General features: G+C 36.1%; 1 protein-coding gene across 7 annotated transcripts in view; it reads left to right on the forward strand.

Moving 5' to 3' along the window:
- IBTK (inhibitor of Bruton tyrosine kinase) overlaps positions 1–21957 on the forward strand; it is an 87656-nt gene that overhangs the window by 61511 nt on the left and 4188 nt on the right. For 6 of the 7 annotated variants that reach the window (XM_059701109.1, XM_059701105.1, XM_059701107.1 and 3 more), the window contains 3 exons: positions 1300–1392; positions 1947–2090; positions 11304–11453. In XM_059701109.1, coding sequence (XP_059557092.1) covers positions 1300–1392; positions 1947–2090; positions 11304–11453 — 387 coding nt within the window. Of the gene's footprint in view, positions 1–1299; positions 1393–1946; positions 2091–11303; positions 11454–21957 lie in introns of those variants that run through there. The other variant, XM_059701111.1, reaches the window with a different exon arrangement.

The raw sequence follows: 21957 nt of genomic DNA on the forward strand, positions 1-21957 counted from the left end.
ACCTTTATGCATACAAATTACTAACCAGCTAAAATAGGCTCCTTTTTTCCCAGACAATTTAATTACCTTTGTGTTGTCATCAGTGAATATTAGTAAGTACTATTACACACATAATAGTGACTTGATATCACCTTTTTATGGGGTGAGGGTGTAGGGGGAGGATAGTATATATTAGTTAAAAATCCCACTCAGGAAGACCATTTTGTCATTTGTAGGCTTACTTTATCTTTTTTTTTTTTTTAGCACATTAAGGGTTATCTAAGATCTCACAAAATGTATTGTTATCATAGTTAATTTTTAGAGGATATTCACTTAATGTTATACTGTGCTTTTAACCTATATTTTTTAAATTTAGAAAAGTCAGTTTTTAAAACTGAAGTAGATATTAAAATGCAGTATTCTTTTTCAGTGTTTATTGAACTGTGCTTCATCTTTATATATAGACTGTTGTTTATAATATTCTAAAACTGTTAATTAACTTACCAATTATATTATCTGGGTGATATCTGTAATTACTTGGAAATATACTGTTTTTTGCACAGTTGGAACAGATTATTATGTCCCAGTGTACGTTGCTTCATGGTCTAAGGATAGTTCAGAAATTAGTCTCAAATGTTTTTGTCTAAGTAAACATATTTGTAAGAATACATAGATGCATCTTCTAATCACTGATGTTAGACTACCTTTTATTAAAATTTTTAAAAAATATGTTTTTATTGATTTCAGAGAGAAAAAGGGAGAAGAGGAGAGAAATATCAATGGGCTGCCTTTTGCACACTCCCTATTGGGGTTCAAGCCTACAACACGGGCATGTTGCCCTGACTAGGCGCTCCTGGATCATGGGTTGATGCTCAACCACTGAACCACACTGGCTGTGCTAGACTATTTTTAAAACATATTTTATGAATAGCTTGGTGTAAAGTCAGAAAAATATATTGGCTATTTCTGAAGATTGTAGAATTTTTTTCTCATTTATGGTGTCAGATAAGTTATGCATCTTTCTATTGCTTGGCATTTTTTTTTTCTTTCAGAGTTTGTTATATTACTTACCATTATGACTTTGGATGCATTTAAGTAGTTATTTATGTATGTATAAAATTAGCTTTCATTCAAAATACCTTTTTTGAAGTTTCCACAGCTGATAAAACCAACCTAAATTATCCTCTCATTATAAATCTTACATATAATTTATAGTTTTTGTGAAGTTTGGAGGTAAGACTTTATGGATAAATGAATGTATTGGAGGTAAGACTTTATGGATAAATGAATGCATTGTAAAGTAACTTTTATGTCTTTTAGTCCTGTCAGCCCTCCTATCATGGATCTCAGAACCATCATGCAAATTGAAGAAAATAGACAAAAATGGGGAGCTACGCCAAAGACAAATTTGGGGTTTGTTTAAAAAAAATCATTCTTTTAAAAAAAAAGTCTGTGTTGTGTTGTAGTTCTGCACTAAAGAATTGGAAAGACCTACAGGACTTTCCCTATTATTTTTCTTCGTTTTATATTAAAGTTCATTATAAGCTCTTTCCTAGGTAGCTTAGCCTCCAATACATATTTCTTAAATATGTGCTAAAGATTTATTTGGGTTAATAGTCCAACTTTTGTGAAATACAGTATTAAATGCCAGAAACTTGCCCTTAAAACGATCATTGTGGACTAGTTCTAATGCATGTGTGTGTATTAGTAAGTGGAAAGCTCATATGTAGGTATTACTTGATCATTAATAATATAAACTGATATTGTCACTGTTGATTCTTGTGGTCATTTTGATCCAGTAGTAGTAAAACCACATCAGATAAAGAGAAAGCAATATAATTACCTATAACCTTCGTTAAGCAGAAATTAATGTTAATTGGTTTAATTTAATTTGTAGCAAAATTATTTCTTACGGAATTAAACTTTCTCAGAGGTAGTGAAACTAATTAATTTAACTTAATTTCTAGCAAAGTGATTTCTCCTGGAGTCAAACTTTCTCAGAAACAACGAAAAATGATCGCAATGACTACCAAAGAAAATAATTCAGGAGTGAATAGCACAGAAACAGCTTTAACTGCTCCTTCAAAAACCTCAAAACCAGCACATGCATGGTATGGTCTAATTTTTAATAAGCATAGATTTGTGCATTATTAGCTTTTAAAGTAGTTCTTGGCTTCTAGGTCTTATTTCCCCATCTTTTTAAATATTTCACTTTCCTCTTTGTTTTTAGTTAAAAACTGTTCCTTGGGAAATAAAGACAAGTGTGTGTTTTTTTGTTTGTTTTGACAGTACATCATAGTTTTCAAAAGTTTTTTTGTATTTTAACTAGTGTTTATTGCAAAAGCATATTAAAGAGCATTCTGATTTTTTTCATTTTTTATAAGAAATAATATACAGGGGTGGTTAAAAGGAGGTTTACAGTTGTGAGTATGCAAAACAGATTTTATTCTTGTATTTTTAAATTATTTATTTTAGCACATATGAGATTGTACCTAAGTGCTTTGTGACATTCTTTTGAATTAATAAAGCTATTTTAATAATCAGAACCTGCATGTCTTTTTCCATATGAACAGCTGTAAATCTACTTTTGCCAACACCTGTATATTATAGAAAAATTTGATTAGAGCAAACTTTTTTTTACCACCTTAATTTCTTTGTCCTTCTGTGTGCATAATGGATATCTTTATTATATAATCAAAACTTGTCATTATTTCTAAGCAGGTCCATTTACATAACTACGTAACATTGAATAAGTTTTCTCCATTAGAATTTACCCCAAATGGCAGCATTAATAGGAATAATCTTCCAGAAGGTTAGATAGCAATTTTGAGATGTGTAAAATGAGGTTGTACTTTCTGCTCCCCTCTCTTTTCTTTGTAACTGATTAGAATTGATTGTCAATCACGATGAAGGAAATCAGAACCCTGTTTCTCACAAGCATTGAAAAGGATCTTGGAGGCTACCTTGTTTTGGGGAAATTCCTTCACTGCCTTTAAAGCCATATTTTTTGTTTGTGAGATGAAATATTTTTCCCAATTAAAGTGTAAATTATTTTGAGGGAGACAACTCTTTATTTGGAATGCCACCAATGGGCCTAAATCGATGTCTTATAGCCTCTAGTAGATCTAAAGCATGATCCCAGAAAAAGAAAGCCCAAGTAAAAAAGAAAAGAGCATGTAAAACTTTAGAGAATGGGTTTAATTCTCTCAAATCATAACATATTCAGTATCTAGAGAACTCTTTTTTTTTGTCTTTTTCATACTCTTGATTAGGGAAAACACATGTTTTAACTGCTACCCCATAAACCCTACAGAGGCAGTGACCAAATCAGTCTTATACATTGCCTAACCACCAAAAACAAGAACAGTGCCTTGCAGGTAGAAGGTACACAGCAAATATAAACAAGGGAAATTCCCAGAATGACAGTTAAGGGAAGTCTAAAGATAACATAAAATCACATTTTCCTGCTACCAGGATAAAGAAGGTGCAGTCTTCTGAGCAGGGAGAATAGGGAAAATATCTGATATTCCCTACCATTCCACAAGTAAACTGAACTATTTTTCTTGTTTACGTCCTCATACCTACCTACTTTAGGATTTGATACAGAAGTGAGTCCAATGTGTGAGCCTTTTCAAGGTTTTGGGTTTTTATACTGTATCACCACTTGATGGCAATTAGGTTTCCTTTATTTTTACTACATCAGTGATCCTTCTAGCTTTTTTCCATCCTCCAAAACTAGTACTCGTTTTAGTTTACTATTGTCTTACTGCTTTATTCTTTTTGCCTTTCTGACATACCTGTTCACTGTATATGGGATTTCAGGGAAAAGGATTAAAGTAGTCATTTATCTGAAACTTCAGAGTTTGATTTTAAATTTAGGAAAAAATTTCCCCAGTAATTAGTAGCAACATGAGGTCAGACTCCCATGTTGAAGAGACTAAGTTTCAAAAGAAATTTATTATGTCATATTAAAGAAAATTCTAAAAACATGGGAAGAAATATGCCAAAAAATTTGGCCCAGATGTAATCAGATTATTTTTCCTTAAAAATTAATTTGGTGACTATGACATGTAAGTAATGTTTATACATTTATTTGAGGAAAATGTGATTGGAACATTTAAATACAAACAAATGAATAATGGGTTTTAGGGTACCAAGAAAATTTATCTAACTGACCAATTATAGATAATTTAGTTCTGAATTATCAAAGTGAGAAGTATCTGAATTGCCATAAAATTTATGCCCTTTTTATGATTTCTTGCAACCATAGTTCTGGTATCTGAAGGATCTTATAAAGTTCATTTCTCATAAATTCTTTTGAAGTTATGTACTGCTTTTATTTATACTCTTTAACAGTGGGCTGAGTGAGGTAACTTAAAAAATATATATGTAAGATATATGTCAATATATATGTATAAACAATATATGTATAAAGTAAGGATACATACATATAATTTATTGTTGGTTATGGAAATTTTATCCTAAGTTAATGGCACAGATGAGAAAACATTTGTTAGAAATTTTAAGAACGCATTTATATAAAATGATTGATTGGTATTCCTGCAGTTTGATTTATATTTAGTATAAATGGAAATAATTATCATTAGGTTAATTTTCTCGAATTCTTAGAATGCTACAAGTTTAGTATATCACTTGATTTTTAATCAGATATACATTTAGTGTAAATACATGCAATATATGCTTGAAGAAATTAAAAATGGAGTAGATCTGTTTTCCTGACAATATTCCTTGTAAATGTTGGTCTAAATAAAGTTGTTAGAATTTAAACTACTCTGCTTTTAAAAAGTAGAAAATTAATCTGAAATTAGCACTTTTATCTGATTTATAGATTGTATTTATAGAATATATTCATTACTGTAGTGATTTATCATCCTTTTTTAACAATACTTCTCAAAGGAACATCCTCCTGATGGATTATCTAATGCGATTTTATTTTTTTAGAAGATTTTTTATACTCTGGTTATTTTAATATTAAGGTTAATGTACAATTCATTAGCAAATCACAAGTTAGCCTTCTGCATCTGCCTCTGGTTGTAATAAGGAGTTTTACTAGTTTGTTCAAACATTCATTCACCTAGTCGATGACTCCCAGCATATAGTTGTACTCCTGCTGTTTGCAGTTAGATGTGACAGTAAGTATGAAAAGTAACTGGTTCTTGCACTAGAATGAAGTTCTAGCCAATTGAATTTTAAATCTAATGTGAAAACACCAAGTATATATGGGAGTTGGCCAGTTTGCATTATCCAGTGTTTTACTTGGAGAAAAAAAATCTTCAGTGGAAGAAGTCTTTGTGGCCTGGCTTGATTTCTGACTGTAAATTCTTCCAAATCCCATTTAGAGCTAGCCTATAAGTTATAATAGACTAATTTCAGTTATTTAACTTTTTAGAGCTAGGAATTTTGTTCATTAAAGCAAAATTTTTAGGGCTGCTTTAGCTGAGAAACAAATCTTGATTAAATTTTTGAGTGGATACAAATACCTACAAATGCTTCTCTGTGAAGTTCCTAGCCTATGAGTTAGGAAAGTAAAATCATAGTAAATCAGACACTCTTTTAAAGTATGGCATGATCAGTGGAAAGAATAATAGAACTCATTTGACAAAACCTGCGTAAGACATTTCATAGGTAACTACTGTGCATGTTTAATGAATTTGTAAGTTTGTTCTTTTGTAAATACTGTTAACCTATATTTACTCTTAAGGAGATGTTATAACTAACTTTAAAAAAAGCTTTTAGGGTACAGATCACCACATCTAGAAGTCCCTGAATTACCTCTCGGGTGAATCTGACAACTTATGCTTTTTATACACATCATTGTGAAGTTTCTGTGTTTAGAGACGTGAATTGCTTATAGGAGATATTCAGCAGATTTTCTGGCAAGAGTGTTTGCCAGCATGTTCCCAAATGACTAATGATACAGTACTTTACACCATAGTTACCCTGTTTACCAGTAGAAACCTTCAGGTATGTGTGCTTTTGGGAGGAGAAAGGAATTTTTTTTTTTTTTTTTTTTTTTTAATTAAATCTTTATTGTTCAGATTATTACATTTGTTCCTCTTTCCCCCCCCCCATAACTCCCCTCCTCCCAGTTCCCGCCCCACCCTCCGCCCTCACTCCCCACCCACTGTCCTCATCCATAGGTGCACGATTTTTGTCCAGTCTCTTCCCACATCTCCCACACCCCTTTCCCCCCCAAGAATAGTCAGTCCATTCCCTTTCTATGTCCCTGATTCTATTATAATCAACAGTTCATTCTGTTCATCAGATTATTTATTCACTTGATTCTTAGATTCACTTGTTCATAGATGCATATTTGTTGTTCATAATGTGTATCTTTACCTTTTTCTTCCTCTTCCTCTTCTTAAAGGATACCTTTCAGCATTTCATATAATCCTGGTTTGGTGGTGATGAACTCCTTTAGCTTTTCCTTATCTGTGAAGCTCTTTATCTGACCTTCAATTCTGAATGATAGCTTTGCTGGATAAAGTAATCTTGGTTGTAGGTTCTTGGTATTCATCACTTTGAATATTTCTTGCCACTCCCTTCTGGCCTGCAAAGTTTCTGTTGAGAAATCAGCTGACAGTCGTATGGGTATTCCCTTGTAGGTAACTGAGTTTCTTTCTCTTGCTGTTTTTAAGATTCTCTCTTTATCTTTTGCTCTTGGCATTTTAATGATGATGTGTCTTGGTGTGGTCCTCTTTGGATTCCTTTTGTTTGGGGTTCTCCGCGCTTCTTGGACCTGTAAGTCCATTTCTTTCACCAGGTGGGGGAAGTTTTCTGTCATTATTTCTTCAAATAGGTTTTCAATATCTTGCTCTCTCTCATCTTCTGGCACCCCTATAATTCTGATGTTGGTACGCTTGAAGCTGTCCCAGAGGCTCCTTACACTATCCTCGCATTTTTGGATTCTTTTTTCATTTTGCTTTTCCGGTTGGATGTTTTTTGCTTCCTCGCATTTCAAATCATTGACTTGATTCTTGCGCTCCTCTGGTCTGCTGTCGGGCGTCTGTATAATATTCGTTATTTCAGTCCGTGTATGCTTAATTTCTAGTTGGTTCCCCAATATAAGATCGAGGGTCTTATTAGTTTTCGTGTAGATCTCATTAAGTTTATCGACAGCTTCTAAACAGTTCTTGAGAGACCTTAAAAGTGTGGTTCTGAACTCTATATCTTCCATTGACAATTTTGTCCTGTTTCTTTGTCTCCGCATTTTGTTATGCTTCCTTGGTGTACCCCCTAGTGGTCCTTGTTTGAAGTCTTATAGTTAAATCTTGATTGTTGTAGCTAATTCCAGGGAGGGTTTGACCTCCAGGCCAAGTGGCTATGAGAATCAGCTGTGTTAGCAGTGAGAGAACTTCTGTCCTCTAGGGAGGTGCTAATCTAGCCTTTGCCTGAGGCTATCTGGCAAATGCCTCTGTGCAGGGCTTGGGCGGGGCGGGTCGCACAGGATCAACAGGGTGGGCCGGAGAGAGCAGTTATGGCGGCTCTCAGTCCTGTCCCCAGGGGCTCTGCCTCTCTGAGTCCCAGCACCCGCTGCAAAGCTCGGAGAGAAAGCTGCACTCGCTCTGACCGAAGCCAGACAGTCCCGCTTCTCCCGTTTGAGTCTGGGTCCCTAAAGACTCGCCCGGATCTGGAGCTCAGAGTCTGCGACTCCCTCCTGATTGAAAACAACAACCGCGCCGTCCGCCGCCAGCCCGCTCCTCGCGCACTCCGCACCTCAGAATTTGACTTCAGCACTGCGCCTCCTCTGAGTGTCCGTATGCGTTTCTCTTTCCTCCTAGTTGTAGGACTTCCACTCAGCCAGCGTTCCTGTGGTTCTGGGTGATGTCCGTTCCGTGTTTTAGTTTCACTTTTGAAGTAGTTGTTCAAAGCAGCAAACTCCGGCGTTAACCTATGCCGCCATCTTGGTTCTCCTCCAGGAGAAAGGAATTGGTAAAGAAATGGGGAGTGGTTCTTTTGTGTATATATACTTTTTTTAATGTTCTGTGTATATACATATTTTGGGGAAATTTTAAAGTCAAAGTCAGGTAAATTTCTTTTGAAGTATTTTTAGTAGGCCATGTTGCTGATACACATCTATAGAGAAAACTTCTGTCATAATGAGCTAAGATTTTACTTAGGATAAATGACTTAAATGTGGATACAGCAGTAGAGTATAGCGATTAGACTGGGGTTCTGGAGTGAGCCTTGCCTGACTTTATTGGTAGATCTATTACTTGGTAGCATCGTGAACTTAAATCAGTTATTTAACCTTTCTCTGTCTTACTTTTCTTGTTCATAAATAGAGCTAAAAATAGTTTCTATTTCACAAGGGTACTGTGAAGATTTCACAGGAGGTAATATATGGAACATTTAACACAGCACCATCAATATTATATAAACAAATAGTAACTTAATTTGTAATATGGTCACATGATTAACTGATTTCCTTAACGTAGTGAATTTTTGATGACATTTTTAAAAAAATCTTACGTGAAGCAGTTTGTGTGCATTCAATCTTTATTGAGTAAAATTTGGTAAAAATTTTTTAGCTAATTTTGTTATGGATGTTTACCTCGTATGTTAATAAAGCAAAGTGTGAATTATCATTATTTTCCTGCCATCTTTGGCACTTAATAAGGAATGTTGTCTTGATTTCTTATTGAAGGGAGTGGTAGTCTAGATGACAAAGTATGAGTTTTATTGTCATTAAGAATTGTGTTTCGCTCCCAGTTCTGCCTTATCTCTGGTGATTTTATGATTGTTGAGATCACTGAACTTTGGTTGTACTTATTGTGGTGATGAAAAAATACTTCTCTGTCACGATTGTTATTGTAAGGATTAAATGAGATGATGCAGGTACAAATGAGTTATTCAAACAAGATACAGATATTTAGAAGGCCTTGTTTTTTATGGGGTACCCCAGATATAGAGTAGGGCAATAGTAGGTTTATAGTTGTGAGTACATGACAGTTTATTCTTGTAGTAGTATTTTCCATATGAACAACCATAAATCTACTTTTTGCCCTACCCTGTAGTTTATGAACTTAATCTGGATGTGGATTTTATGGTATCTTAAAAGTATGAATTTAAGTTTTTGGGGAATTATCTGGTTAGCATTTTGTTCGCTTAACATGGTCATTTTATTTTCTGAATAAATAAAAATGGGGAAAAATTAAAATTAGACTAGGAAATTGTTTACATTATTATTGTTCATAATTTTGACTTTCTAATGTTATAGGTTCTGAAAATGACGCTAAGGGTACAGTGTAGTTCTAGTGTACAAAATAATAACTAAAGTTTCTTTTTGAATTAATTTTTTCCAAGTCAAACTTTAGGAAAGAAAGAGATATGTAGCCTATAAACTGATTATATTTATTCATGTCAGAACTTCTGTGTTTTCATTTTCTTTTTCTCTTAAACTAGGGGCCCGGTGCACGAAATTCGTGCACTGGGTGTGTGGCGGGGGGGAGTGTCCCTCAGCCTAGCCTGCCCCCTCTCACATACTGGGAAGCCCTCAGGCGTTGACCCCCATCACCCTCCAATCGCAGGATCGGCCCCTTGCCCAGGCCTGACGCCTCTGGCCTAGGCATCTGGCCCAGGCAGCGGGGACCTGCAGTGGCAGCGGGGGGTGCCGCGATCGCGCGGGCTCTGCCCCTGCAGGAAGCCTCTGGCTGAAGTGTCCGGCCCGGGCAGCGGGGACCTGCAGCTGCAGCGGCCCCACGATCGTGGGCTTCACTTTAGGCCCAGGCAAGGGACCCCTAGCTCCTGGGACTGTCAGCTTCGACTGTGCCCAGCTCCCATCTCTGGCTCCACCCCTACTTCCTGCTATCACTGGCCAGGGCGGAAAAGGCGCCTGATTCTCCGATCATGGCTGGGGGGCAGGGCAAAGGCGGCCCCAGGGCCGCCTTTGCCCTGCCCCCCAGCTCTTAGCTCCTCCCTGGGTTTCCGATCACTGTCAGTGGCAGGGGGCTTCTTCCTGCTTTCCCTTTCGCCTCCCTGCATTGTGCCTACATATGCAAATTAACCGCCATCTTGTTGGTAGTTAACTGCCAATCTTAGTTGGCAGTTAATTTGCATATAGCCCTGATTAGCCAATGAAAAGGGTATCGTCGTATGCCAATTACCATTTTTCTCTTTTATTAGTATAGATAAAAATAAGTTTTGTTAAATGTGAAAATTATGGATAGTAGAGGATTTATATAGCATTTCTCTGAGTCAGGTACTGTTTAAAATACGTAAATTAATAGTTGATCCTCAGAACTGTTATGATGGAGATGGTATTAGTATAACTATGTTATTGATGAGGAAACTGAAGCATCTAGAGCAGTGGTTCTCAACCTTCCTAATGCCGCGACCCTTTAATACAGTTCCTCATGTTGTGGTGACCCCCAACCATAAAATTATTTTCGTTGCTACTTCATGACTGTAATTTTGCTACTGTAAACAATATGTGATTATATATGTGTTTGCCGATGGTCTTAGGCGACCCCTGTGAAAGGGTCGTTCTACCCCCAAAGGGGTCGCGACCCACAGGTTGAGAACCACTGATCTAGAGGTTAAGTAACCTCCCAAGGTCAAAGCTGGTGTATGACAGAGCCAAGATTTGAACTCAAGTCTAGCAACAGAGCCTGTGTGCCTAATCTTGACTGCCACCCTGTAAATCCTTTTTACATTCCTGACTGTAAAGTAAAACACTGATTGGTTGATAAAAAGATTCTGATACCATAAATAAGTATGAAATCTTTAGAAGCTAAAATAATCTGTGTAGGTAATTTTTAATGTTTTGCCTGTTTTTTTGATTAACTAATACTCAAAGTATTACACCTATGTTGGGTGTAATTTATTTTGTTTTAGATCAACTTACATTTTATTTCCTCTATTCTGTCCATGTAAACTTAGGTTTATATTTTAAATGACTTTTTATTGAAACATATATACACTTAGAAGTGTATGGGTTGATGAGGTTTCACAAATTGAACAATCTTGTGCAATTAGCAATTCAGATCAAGAAATAAAACTATCAGGATTATTTAGCAGAAGTAATGTTTCCTCTGCTGAGCTTAATTATTTAATTTAGTGAGCACAGTTTTTGTTGTTACCTAAGATATAGTTGTAATAGCTGTTATTAATATCATTTATTCATTCTTATCACATAATTTTGATTAGTTCACCACAGTTAATAGCAAAAAATTCCAACATTGCATTAAAAACTTTAATGTATACAACTATAAAATTTTTGGTCTATATTCTCACCTGTGCCTTTAAGCAATGAGCTTTTTAAAAAGTGAATATTTTAACATAACCTCTGTTGTCTTTTATAGGGGATCTTCTCTACATTCATTTTCATCCAAATCATTCCGGGATTTTTTAGTAGAAGAAAAAAAATCTATAACGGGGCATAGTGCAGGAGATCCTGTCAAAAAAATTTGTTTTAAAGGAATTGAAAATCCCCAGGCTCCAAAAGTTGCAAGGTAATAAACTTACACATTTTCTTCCTTAAAATCTTCTATAGTAGTTTTATGTTCTGAAATAACCTTTAAATATTTAAGAGGCAGATTTTTATACATTTGGAATTAACATGTCTATTTTTTGAAGCTTTATTTTGGTATAATTGGTTAATAATAAACTGTATATATTTAAAGTACTATATAATTGGAAGTTTTGGCATGCGAATACACCCATTAAACCATTATCACCAACCACGCTGACGACAGTGAATATAACTCATTCCCATAAATTTTTTCATTCCCCTTGGTAATCCCTCCCTCCCTCCCATGCAATTACTAACCTTTTCTGTCAATATAGACTAGCTTGTATGTTCTGGAGTTTTGTGTCGATGCATTCTTTCAGTATGTACGTTTTTAAAAAATCATTTTTTACTCAGCATCTATTTTGAGATTCATTCAAGTTGCTATGTGTATTAATGGTTCATTACATTTTATTGCTGAGTAGTATTTCATTTTATGGATGGAAAACAGTCTGCATCTATTGATGGACATTTGGGTGTTTCCAGTTTTTTTGTCTAGCTAGCTATTTTTGATCCTGTTTTTTTAAGTCCTGTATGCTTTTAAAAGATGTTTCAAATTTTAAATGCATACATGTAATCTCTTAAATGTTTGCCTAACTACATTTGAGTGCCACTTGTACACATACACAGGTATTTTGTATCTGTTACATATATGATTATAAATGTTTTAAAATATACCTGTCCTCAGAAAATTTTAAGACATTCAAGAAAGAAATCAAATAAGATTAGTAATAAATGGAGGCATATACTATACTCATGGATAGGAAGAATTAATATCATTAAAATGTTCATACTACCCAAAGCAATCTATAGAATCAACACAACTCCTATCAAAATACCAATGGTGTATTTTACAGAACAGGAACAAATAATTCAAAAATTTGTATGAAAACACAAAAGACCCCAAAAGAAATCTTAAAAGAACAAAGTGGGAGATATTACACTATTTGATACCAAACTGTACTATAATACTATAGTAATAAAAAAAGTATGGTGCTGGTATTAAGACAGACACATAGATCAATGGAACTGAATAGAGAACCCAGAAATGAACCCAGGCCTATACAGTCAATTAATCTACGATGAAGGAAGAACATTCAATGGGGTAAAAGACAGTTTATTCAGTAAATGGTGTTGGGAATATTGGAAACATACATGCCCCAAAGTGAAACTAAACCATCTTCTTACACTCTATCCTATATAATAAAAGGCTAATATGCAACCGAACAGCGGAACGACCCGTCACTGTGATGTGCACTGACCACCAGGGGGCAAACACTCAACGCAGGAGCTGCCCCCTGGTGGTCAGTGCGCTCCCACAGTGGGAGCGCTGTTTAGCCAGAAACCGGGCTCATGGCTGGCAAGCGCAGTAGCGGTGGCGGAAGCCTCTCCTGCCTCCGCAGCAGCGCTAAGGATGTCTAACTGATGGCTTAGGCCTGCTCCCCCTGGGCTTCCAGACTGTAAGAGGGCACACACCGGGCTGAAGGACTCCACCCACCCCCCGAGTGCACGAATTTCGTGCACCAGGCCTCTAGTACAAGAATAAAGTCAAAATGGATTAAAGACTTAAATGTAAAATCTGAAACCATAAAACTAGGAGAAATTATAGGCAGTAAAATTTCTGACATTTCTCTTAGCAACATTTTTTCTGACATATCTTCTTGGGCAAGGGAAACAAAAGAAAAATAAACAAATGGGACTACATCAGACTAAAAAGGTTTTGCACAGCAAGGGAAACCATCAACAAAACAAAAAGGCAACATATTGAGTGGGAGAAGATATTTTCCAATGATACATCTAATAAGGTGTTAATATCCAAAATGTATAAAAAACTCAGATAACACCAGAAAAACAACCCTATTAAAAAGTGGGCAGAAGACCTGAATAGACATTTCTCCAAAGGAAACATGCAGATGGCCAATAGACATAAAATGATGCTCAATATAACTAATCATCAGAAAACTGCAAATCAAAACCACAATGAGATAACACCTCACACCTGTCAGAATAGCTATCATCTGTAAATCAACAAAGAAGTGTTGGCAAGAATGTGGAAAAAAGGGATCCCTAGTGCACTGTTGATGGGAATGCAGATTGGTGCAGCTACTATGAAAAACAGTGTGGAGGTTCCTCAAAAAATAAATGGAATTGCCTTATGATCCATCAATTCCACTTCTGGGAATATATCCAAGAAACACTAATTTGAAAGAATATATACAACGCTATGCTCATTTCAATGTTATTTATAATAGCCAAACTATAGAAGCAACCCAAGTACCATCAATAGATAAGTGGATAATAAAGCAATGGTCCATGTAAACAATGAAATGCTATTGGCCATAAAAAAGAGTGAAATCAGACAGACAGAAAAATACCATATTATTTCACTTCTATATGAATCTGAGAACAAAACAAGTAGACTTAGATACATAGAACAGACTGTTGACAGAGGGCAGGGTTGAGGTGCTGCGTGAAAAAGGTGAAGGGATTATGGAGTACAAATTGGTAGTTACAGAATAATCAGAGATGTAAATTACAGTATAGGCAATATAGGTAATCCTATATAATAAAGAGGTAATATGCAAATTGATCCTCACTCTGTCACACCATCACAAGATGGCTGTGCTCACAGTGGAGGCGGGGTTCCTGTAACACAAGATGGCTGCGCCCACAGCGGAGGCGGGGATCCCGTAATGAGCCATAATGAGCAATCAGCAGGGACCTGAGGCTGTGTGGTGCCGGGCTAGGGCAGTGGACCTGAGGCTGTGCACCCTGCCCAGTGGGACTTGATGGGGGACCTCAGGCCGTGCCCCCCCCCCCCCCCCCGCCCCAGTGCCGGGCCACCTGAGGGTGTGTCAGGGTCCTGAGGCTATGCCCCCCACCCAGCGGGGCTTGACGGGGGACCTGAGCCTGCGCCTCCCTGCCCAGCGGGGCTTGATGGGGGTGGAGCCAGCCGGGTCTGGGTCTCATGCAATTTTGAGGTGCACGTGGGTGGGCGGGGATTTGATGCTGGGTCCTGTGGCATGCCCCAGACTCTGACAGGAGGAAGATTTTCATATACATTTTACTAATTTTCCTTCATCTCTGACACTTCTATTATAGAGAAAGGGCAAATAGCAATATTAAAATATTTCCTCTAATTCCCTTTTAATGTGCATGAATTTCGTGCACCAGGCCACTAGTGTTATAATAACTATATACTGGGCCAGCAGGGGGACCATTCTGTAAAGTACATGATTTTCTAACCACTATACTATATATCTGAAACTAATACAAAATAATATTGTCTGTAAACTGTAATAGAAAATTTAAAAAATAGTCATTTAAAAATATCTCATTAAGTACATCTATTCCAGACAAGTTTTTTTAATTAGAAAATTTTTTAAAATTTGGTTATTATCCTCTGAATATAATATATAGTATTTTTTGTATAAGAAAAACTTAAGAATATCATTGGTTTTGTAAGATATATAATGACTGATATCCTGTAGACTGTGTTTTCAAATAGACAGAAATGCAACTTCTTTATTTTCCTACTGTGAGACACACAAATCTGCTTCTATTTATATTCATCTTACCCTCCTTTTTTGTTTTGAGGTAGAAGAGTTATCCTTTCCATCTAAGGCTAATACTTATACCTTTGCTTGTATCTTAACCCCTTTACACTTCAAAATCCTTAAACTATGAATTAAGCCTCTCTTTTCTTGTGGATATTCAGCCTTTTCCCTTTAAGTAGGTTCTTCCCATCTGGTTTTGAATATGCTCAGGACTCTCATGTGGTCTGGGTAAAGTAATCAGTCCCTCGCTCAACCCCCACACTTTCTTCTGGCACTTATCCTATCATTACCAATCCCCTACTCCCTTCACAGCCAGATTTCTCCAAAGAGCTGTCAGCTCCCACTCACTTCATAATATATTCTGGCTTCCAGTCCCATCACTAAACAAACAGTTCAGGCTAAGTTTATCAGTGACCTCCATGTTGCTAACCACATAGACTTTTACGTGACTCATTGTACTTGAAGTTCAATTACAGGTCATTTTCTCATATCACTTTACTAGAGGCCCGTGCATGGACCCCCAAGGGGTCCAGATTGCAAGAGGGCGCAGGCTGGGCTGAGGGAGCCCACTGGTGCACAATCAGGGCCGGGGAGGGACCATGGGAAGGCTCCAGGGCATGTGCGGCTCATCTCGCCCAGTCCCCATCGGCCAGTCCCCAGCAGCAAGCTAACCTGCAATTGGAGTGTCTGTCCCCTCTGGTGGTCAGTGCGTGTCATAGCAACTGGTCGAACTGTTGGACACTTAGCATATTAGGCTTTTATTATATATACTATTCTTTCTATACCATCTATTTCATGAGATTATGCTCAGTTATCAGCTACTCAATGTTTATATTGCTTGCCCACATCTATCATCTGAGCTTCAGACTTAGTTATCCAACTGCTTTCTTGATATCTCTGTCCCGTTTGGATGTTCAGAAACACCTTAAACTGTATGTTCAAATCCAAACTTAATATTTTCCTCATACCTCTCTCATAAAACCAAAATCAAACAAATATATAGCGAAGACATTAAACAGGCTATTTTTCTTCCTTGATAAATGGCATTTGACATATCCATTTTCCTCACCAATGTCCAGTGTGTCACCGGGACATGCCATTTTTATCTCTTAAATATTTCTCAAATCCATATACTAAACTTTATCTCTACTGGTATCACCCCCATTCAGACTTGTGATCTTTCACCTGGTCACCTGAGCAGGCCTCCTAACTGGTCCTGCATAGCCTTTCTTCCTTTCCTTCAATAGATTGAGCCAGTAGGTTCTCTTTAAAATGCAGATTTGAGTTCTCTTAGAATAAAAGCTAGAATTCTTACATGGTTTTCAAGGCCTACCTAGTCTGGCTCCTGCCAACCTCTTTAGCTTTATCTTTTAATGTGATCTCTGTATTCTAGCCATCTTGGCCTTTTCTTAGTTTCTCAAATGCCAATTCTTTTTTTTTTTAAATATATTTTTATTTATTTCAGAGAGGAAGGGAGCAAGGAGAGAGAAACATCAATGATGAGAGAGAATCATTGATGGGCTGCCTCCTATATACCCCACACAGGATCAAGCCCACAACCCTAGCATGTGCCCTGACTGGGAATCGAACCATCACCTCTTGTTTCATAGGTCGACGCTCAACCACTGAGCCATGTAGGCTGGGCCATTTCCTTCTCTCTACCTACCTACCTCTTAACTAGTCGACTCTGACTTTCTTTCAGTCTCTATTCAGTCATATTCTTTGGAAAAGTCTGACTTCCCTTTTTGGGTTAGGTTCCTGTTATGTATGTCCTCAGTGCACTTCTCACTCATCACACTTCTCAGTTACACTTTTTATTAGTAGGATTCTTTAATGTTTTCTGCTATAAGTATTTAATGTCTGTATATTCAACTCCATAGTTCAGTGACAGCAAGGAAGATTTATCTCTTTGCTCATCACCAATATTCAGAATGTTCCCTAGCATTAGTAGGTGCTCAGTGAGTATTTTTTGAATGACGGGATAAATAAATGAAATAAAATTATAGCTCTGCCTCAAGTAACATTTGTAATATAGCAAGTGATATTGTATTCCTTAGATGTATGAAGTATTACATTCATTTTTTAAATATAACTATACATTAAAATTTATTATTTTCGTTGGATAAATAAATGTTTTAAAAATGTGCTTCGATTGATTTTAGAGAGAGAGGAATGTCAAAAATCCATTGGTTGCCTCCTGTATGTACCCCAATTGGGGACTGAACCTGGATTTGTGCTCTGACTTGGAACTGAATCTGCAACCTTTTGGTGTATGGGACAGCGCTCAACCGAGACACATCAGCCAGGGCAGGGATACATAATTTTATTTTTATGGAACGCTACAATTTTAAGGACATGTGGTTCCATAGTTGATCACTAGAGTGTGCTATAACATCAGGGCTCTTAATTGTGAATGGTGTTATGTGCTATTGTACTATTTTGGAAATTTTAGTGACAGGAGTATATGATAGTATTATGCCATGCATACGTTGGGTAGAAGTGGAAGTTGGTGTTTTAAATAGCAATGTGTTATCATCTGATCACTGGGAAAGAAAACAGCTTGAGTTTTCAATTTTAATTTCACCATAGGTCATAATGTAATCATAAGTGAGTTTTTAAAAGGAAATGATAAACCATAACAAAGTAAAATACTTATTAATTCACTGAATTATGGGACACCTGATATATGGACAAAATTCTGCTGGCCTCTTGGGTATATGTAAAATTATAATACATGGGCCTAGCCTTAAATGTGTTTGAAATGTATTCAGTAAGTCTAAATATGCACACACAGAAGTTAAATGACAGAACGAGAATGGAATGACTGTACAGTTTAATAGTATTAAAGAAGTCATAGAGCAATATCTGACTAAGTGCCAGATGAGTGGTTCAGAGAAGGAAAAAAATGACTGGGCCACAGTTGTATTATTTCATAAATACTTTCATGTATTCAATCCCAAATATTTGATCATTATCTTTATGGCCATATAATAATAGAAAAAATATTAATACGTTTCATTGCCCAAGTTTTTGAACATAAAATGGAATTTTTAAAAGAAGAGAAAAAGGACAGTGTAAACAGAGGAAATGGTGGGAATTAAAGCAAGGAGATGGGAATCCTTATAGTCCTTGAGGGAATTGGGCCCCGGGGGGTGAGGATAGGGGCAGAGATTAGGGGACTTATCTCAAGAAATTCTACCTATCACACGTTCTTGTTTTAATTGTTAAAAATGTGATTCCTCCCCTCCCCGCCTCAAGGCCAGTGAAATCCAAGAATGGCAATGTTATTTGGGGGTGTAAAAATGTAGTAAAGAGAGATTTATGCAATTTTTATTTGTTTATTATTACTTATGTGTTCTTTTTCATTTTAAAATGTTTTCTTTCATTTTCCTTTCACTTAAATACCTCCTGTGTAATTCTGAGCAGAACATGTGATCTTGTGTTTTTAATTAGTAAGAAAAACTACTTACGAGACAAGAATTGTTATATCAGCTCTAATCTTATTTGTAGTTAAGCTAGTACAAAATTCTTTTTTAAAAAGTCAACTGTGTGAGCAAGAAGTAATTTGGTTTTCTCTTAAAGTCTAAATTCAGCAAGATTAATGGTCTTAAGTTTGAACAAATATTTGAAAGATTTTGCTGGAAAGTTGTTTTTCTCTTCAGAAGACTAAATTTTATACACATTGTTTATTGGAACAATGTGTTGCAAATACCTTAAGCTTAATAATGCTGTATTATCTGAAATTTTAAAATTTTTTTATACTTGCTTAATCATATCTCTATTTTTTTATTTTTAACAATTTCACTTCATTCTAAGATGAAATGTTTCCTGGTCACCATGGCTCAGTGTTTGAGTGTGGACCTATGAACCAGAAAGTCAAGGTTTGATTTCTGGTCAGGGGACATGCCCGGGTTACAGGCTCAACCCCCAGGAGGGGGCATACAGGAGGCAGCCAATCAATGGATCAATACTTCTCTCTCATTATTGATGTTTCTGTCTCTCTCCTTCTCTGAAATCAATAAAAAATATGTATATTTTTTAAAAGATGAAATGTTGATAGACTTCAAGTTGTTTGGATAATTTTATAATTAATGAGATTATCCACTGAAAAATTATTAGAAAGAATTCTGGGATTATAATTTTATGAAACAGATTTGAGTTTTAGTCTAATGCTTACAATAGGCCTCTGTGAACTTTCCTGAACCTCAGCTTCATCATATATGAAATAAAAATAGTAATGCCTATCCTGTAGGTTTATTATAAGACTTACTAATGTATATGACAGGACTTTGTAAATTACAAAATGTTTCATAGATAATTGTTATACTCAAGCTCTGATTGCTTAACTTTGATTTAACAAGACCTACATAAGATACTTTAGTCCTGATATTCAATTCTGTTAGCCAGTGACATACCATTTTCTAAGAGAGCTTGTAGCTGCTGCTTTTTAACAATTAAATAATAATTGGTTCCACATTATTATTTTTTCCATTTCTTTGAAAGTTTCAAAACCCTTTAGCTGATCTCTGGACACCAGGATGATTTTTGATCACCATTAAGTCACTATGTTAGGCCTGTTATCTCCGGCTTTAGACTGACTTGTAGGTCCTTTCACAGAACTTAAGGGAATTTGCATTTAGTCTCTAAGGTAGTTATCTATTCCATCAGAATGTAGAATTTTAAAATTTATTTTACAGCCATTTTAATCTAGATTTTCATCATCTCATATGTTTATCCCAGCAGCTTTCTAGATCATATTTTTGGCTTTTTTTCCCCTCCTGTTTTTTTATTTCATCCTGGAGACTTTGGATATCATAGGTTAGGTATCCAATAGATAGCAAATCATAGAACTTCATTAAAACTAACCTGTAACTATACCTATTTGTACTTCATCACCTACATCTGGAAGAAAAAAGTTACAGTAATCCAAAGGAATAAAGAACTTTAATACACACACACACACACACACACACACACACACACACAAAACCCTCTGGTTTTAAATATACATTTAAATATTTGTATATTTTTATATATACACACGTACATTTATATACACACATGTGTGTACATATATGTTTATGTACATATATGTACATGTATGTATATATACATATATGTATATATTTATTGATTTCAGAGGAAGAGAAATATCAATGATGAGAGAGAATCATTGATTGGTTGCCTTCTGCACGCCCCCTACTGGGTATTGAGCCTGGGTATGTGCCTTGACTGAGAATCCAACCATGACCTTCTAGTTCATAGGTCAACGCTCAATCACTGAGATCACTGGCTAGGCCCTCTGCTTTTATCACGTTCCTAAAATCTTTTGGCTTTCTGCTTCAGTAATTTATTCTGTAATTACTTTTTCATAAACAGCTATGTTCCAGGTGTTCTTCTAGACATTGAGATGCAAAGATGAGTGAGACACAGTCCTATACCTTGAGAGACTAGTCTAATAGTAAAACAGAATTATAAACAATAATAATACAGCATGTGAAGCTGTATAAGAGTAATTTTGTTGTAGGAGCAGAGAGGAGGTGATATTTGAGGCAGTCCTTAAAGAATGAGAAGACATTTGTCGTGGAATGTATTCTAGACTAAGGGGAATGCTAGAAATAACGATAGCTTTGTGATAACGGAACACACCGTACTCTGAAAAAGGCCTGGGTTTGAGTTTGGTCTCTGCCACTTACGCAATTTGTGAATCAGGCAAAATACATAATGCTCTGAGTCTTAGTTTCCTCATCAGTATAAGGGAAATAATACATGCTTTCTTCCCAGAGTATTGCAAAGATTAAATAAGTATGCGGAAATACTCTCAGTAGCTTTGCCCACACCTAAGGTCTAAACATTCTAGCTTTCAGTGCATTTTGCATTCTGACTCCTCTGTTTCATTGTAACTTTATTTCCCTTTTAATCTCTTCCATACTCTTCTATTGAAGAGAACAGCTTACTTTTACTTAAAGCCACCAAAATCTTTTACCTGTCCATGTATTTGTATGACCAAAACCTTTGTCACTCTCCTCAGTTTTAATGCCATTTCCTCAGTGAAGCCAACAGCATATGTCCTCTTCCCTATTAATTTCAGCTGTGAATCCATAGTTTTTTGCACATATTGGTATAGATATCAATTATAGTATTCTCATGTTTTATCATTGCTTAAATACATTTTAAAATTTCCCTACCAAAGTTCTTTCTGAGTTTTAATCAACTTGATTTTCAGCACTACAGTGCTGCCACACACCTAGTAGATGTACATAAATGAATCAGGAAGTTAATATTTCAGGCCCTGTTTGCTCACTCTCAGACTTTGTTGTTAAACCCGTCTAGGTCTATGTTTGGTCATTGCTGAAAGAGGGCACTTGATTAATCTAGATAATCTCTAGGTACCTTTCTCACTCTAAAATTCCACAATTAGGCCCATCTCTGTGGTACCTTTGTTAATTTCCCCCATACAGGAATGCTTCCTGTTCTCATCCCACACCCCTTTCTGCTCCGGACCCTCTCAAATAACCAAATCTTTTTGATACAGGTCCTTATGGTCTCTACACCTCAGTTTGTTAGACACGGTCTTAAATTCTTTTCTGTTGTATTATATGTCATTTTATGTGTTGTTTCATCATGAAAGTAGAGATCATACCTTATATTTCTTTCCTATCTATAGTCCCTAGCTTGTCAAAGTATTTACTATATTTTAGTTGCTCACAAAATTTAGATGCTAATTATCTTGTTTTTATATACAAGTAAGTGCTCTTTTAATGTCATTGATAGGTTCTTCAACTTTAAGAGAAAAGAGGTATAATGAAACTAATTTCACCCTAGGCTAATTGATAAAAATATGAGTTAAGTGCCTACTGTATCTCATCAACATTATTACTAAATGATGTT

The sequence above is a fragment of the Myotis daubentonii genome, chromosome 6, assembly GCF_963259705.1.
Source record: "Myotis daubentonii chromosome 6, mMyoDau2.1, whole genome shotgun sequence".
Lineage (NCBI taxonomy): Eukaryota > Metazoa > Chordata > Mammalia > Chiroptera > Vespertilionidae > Myotis > Myotis daubentonii.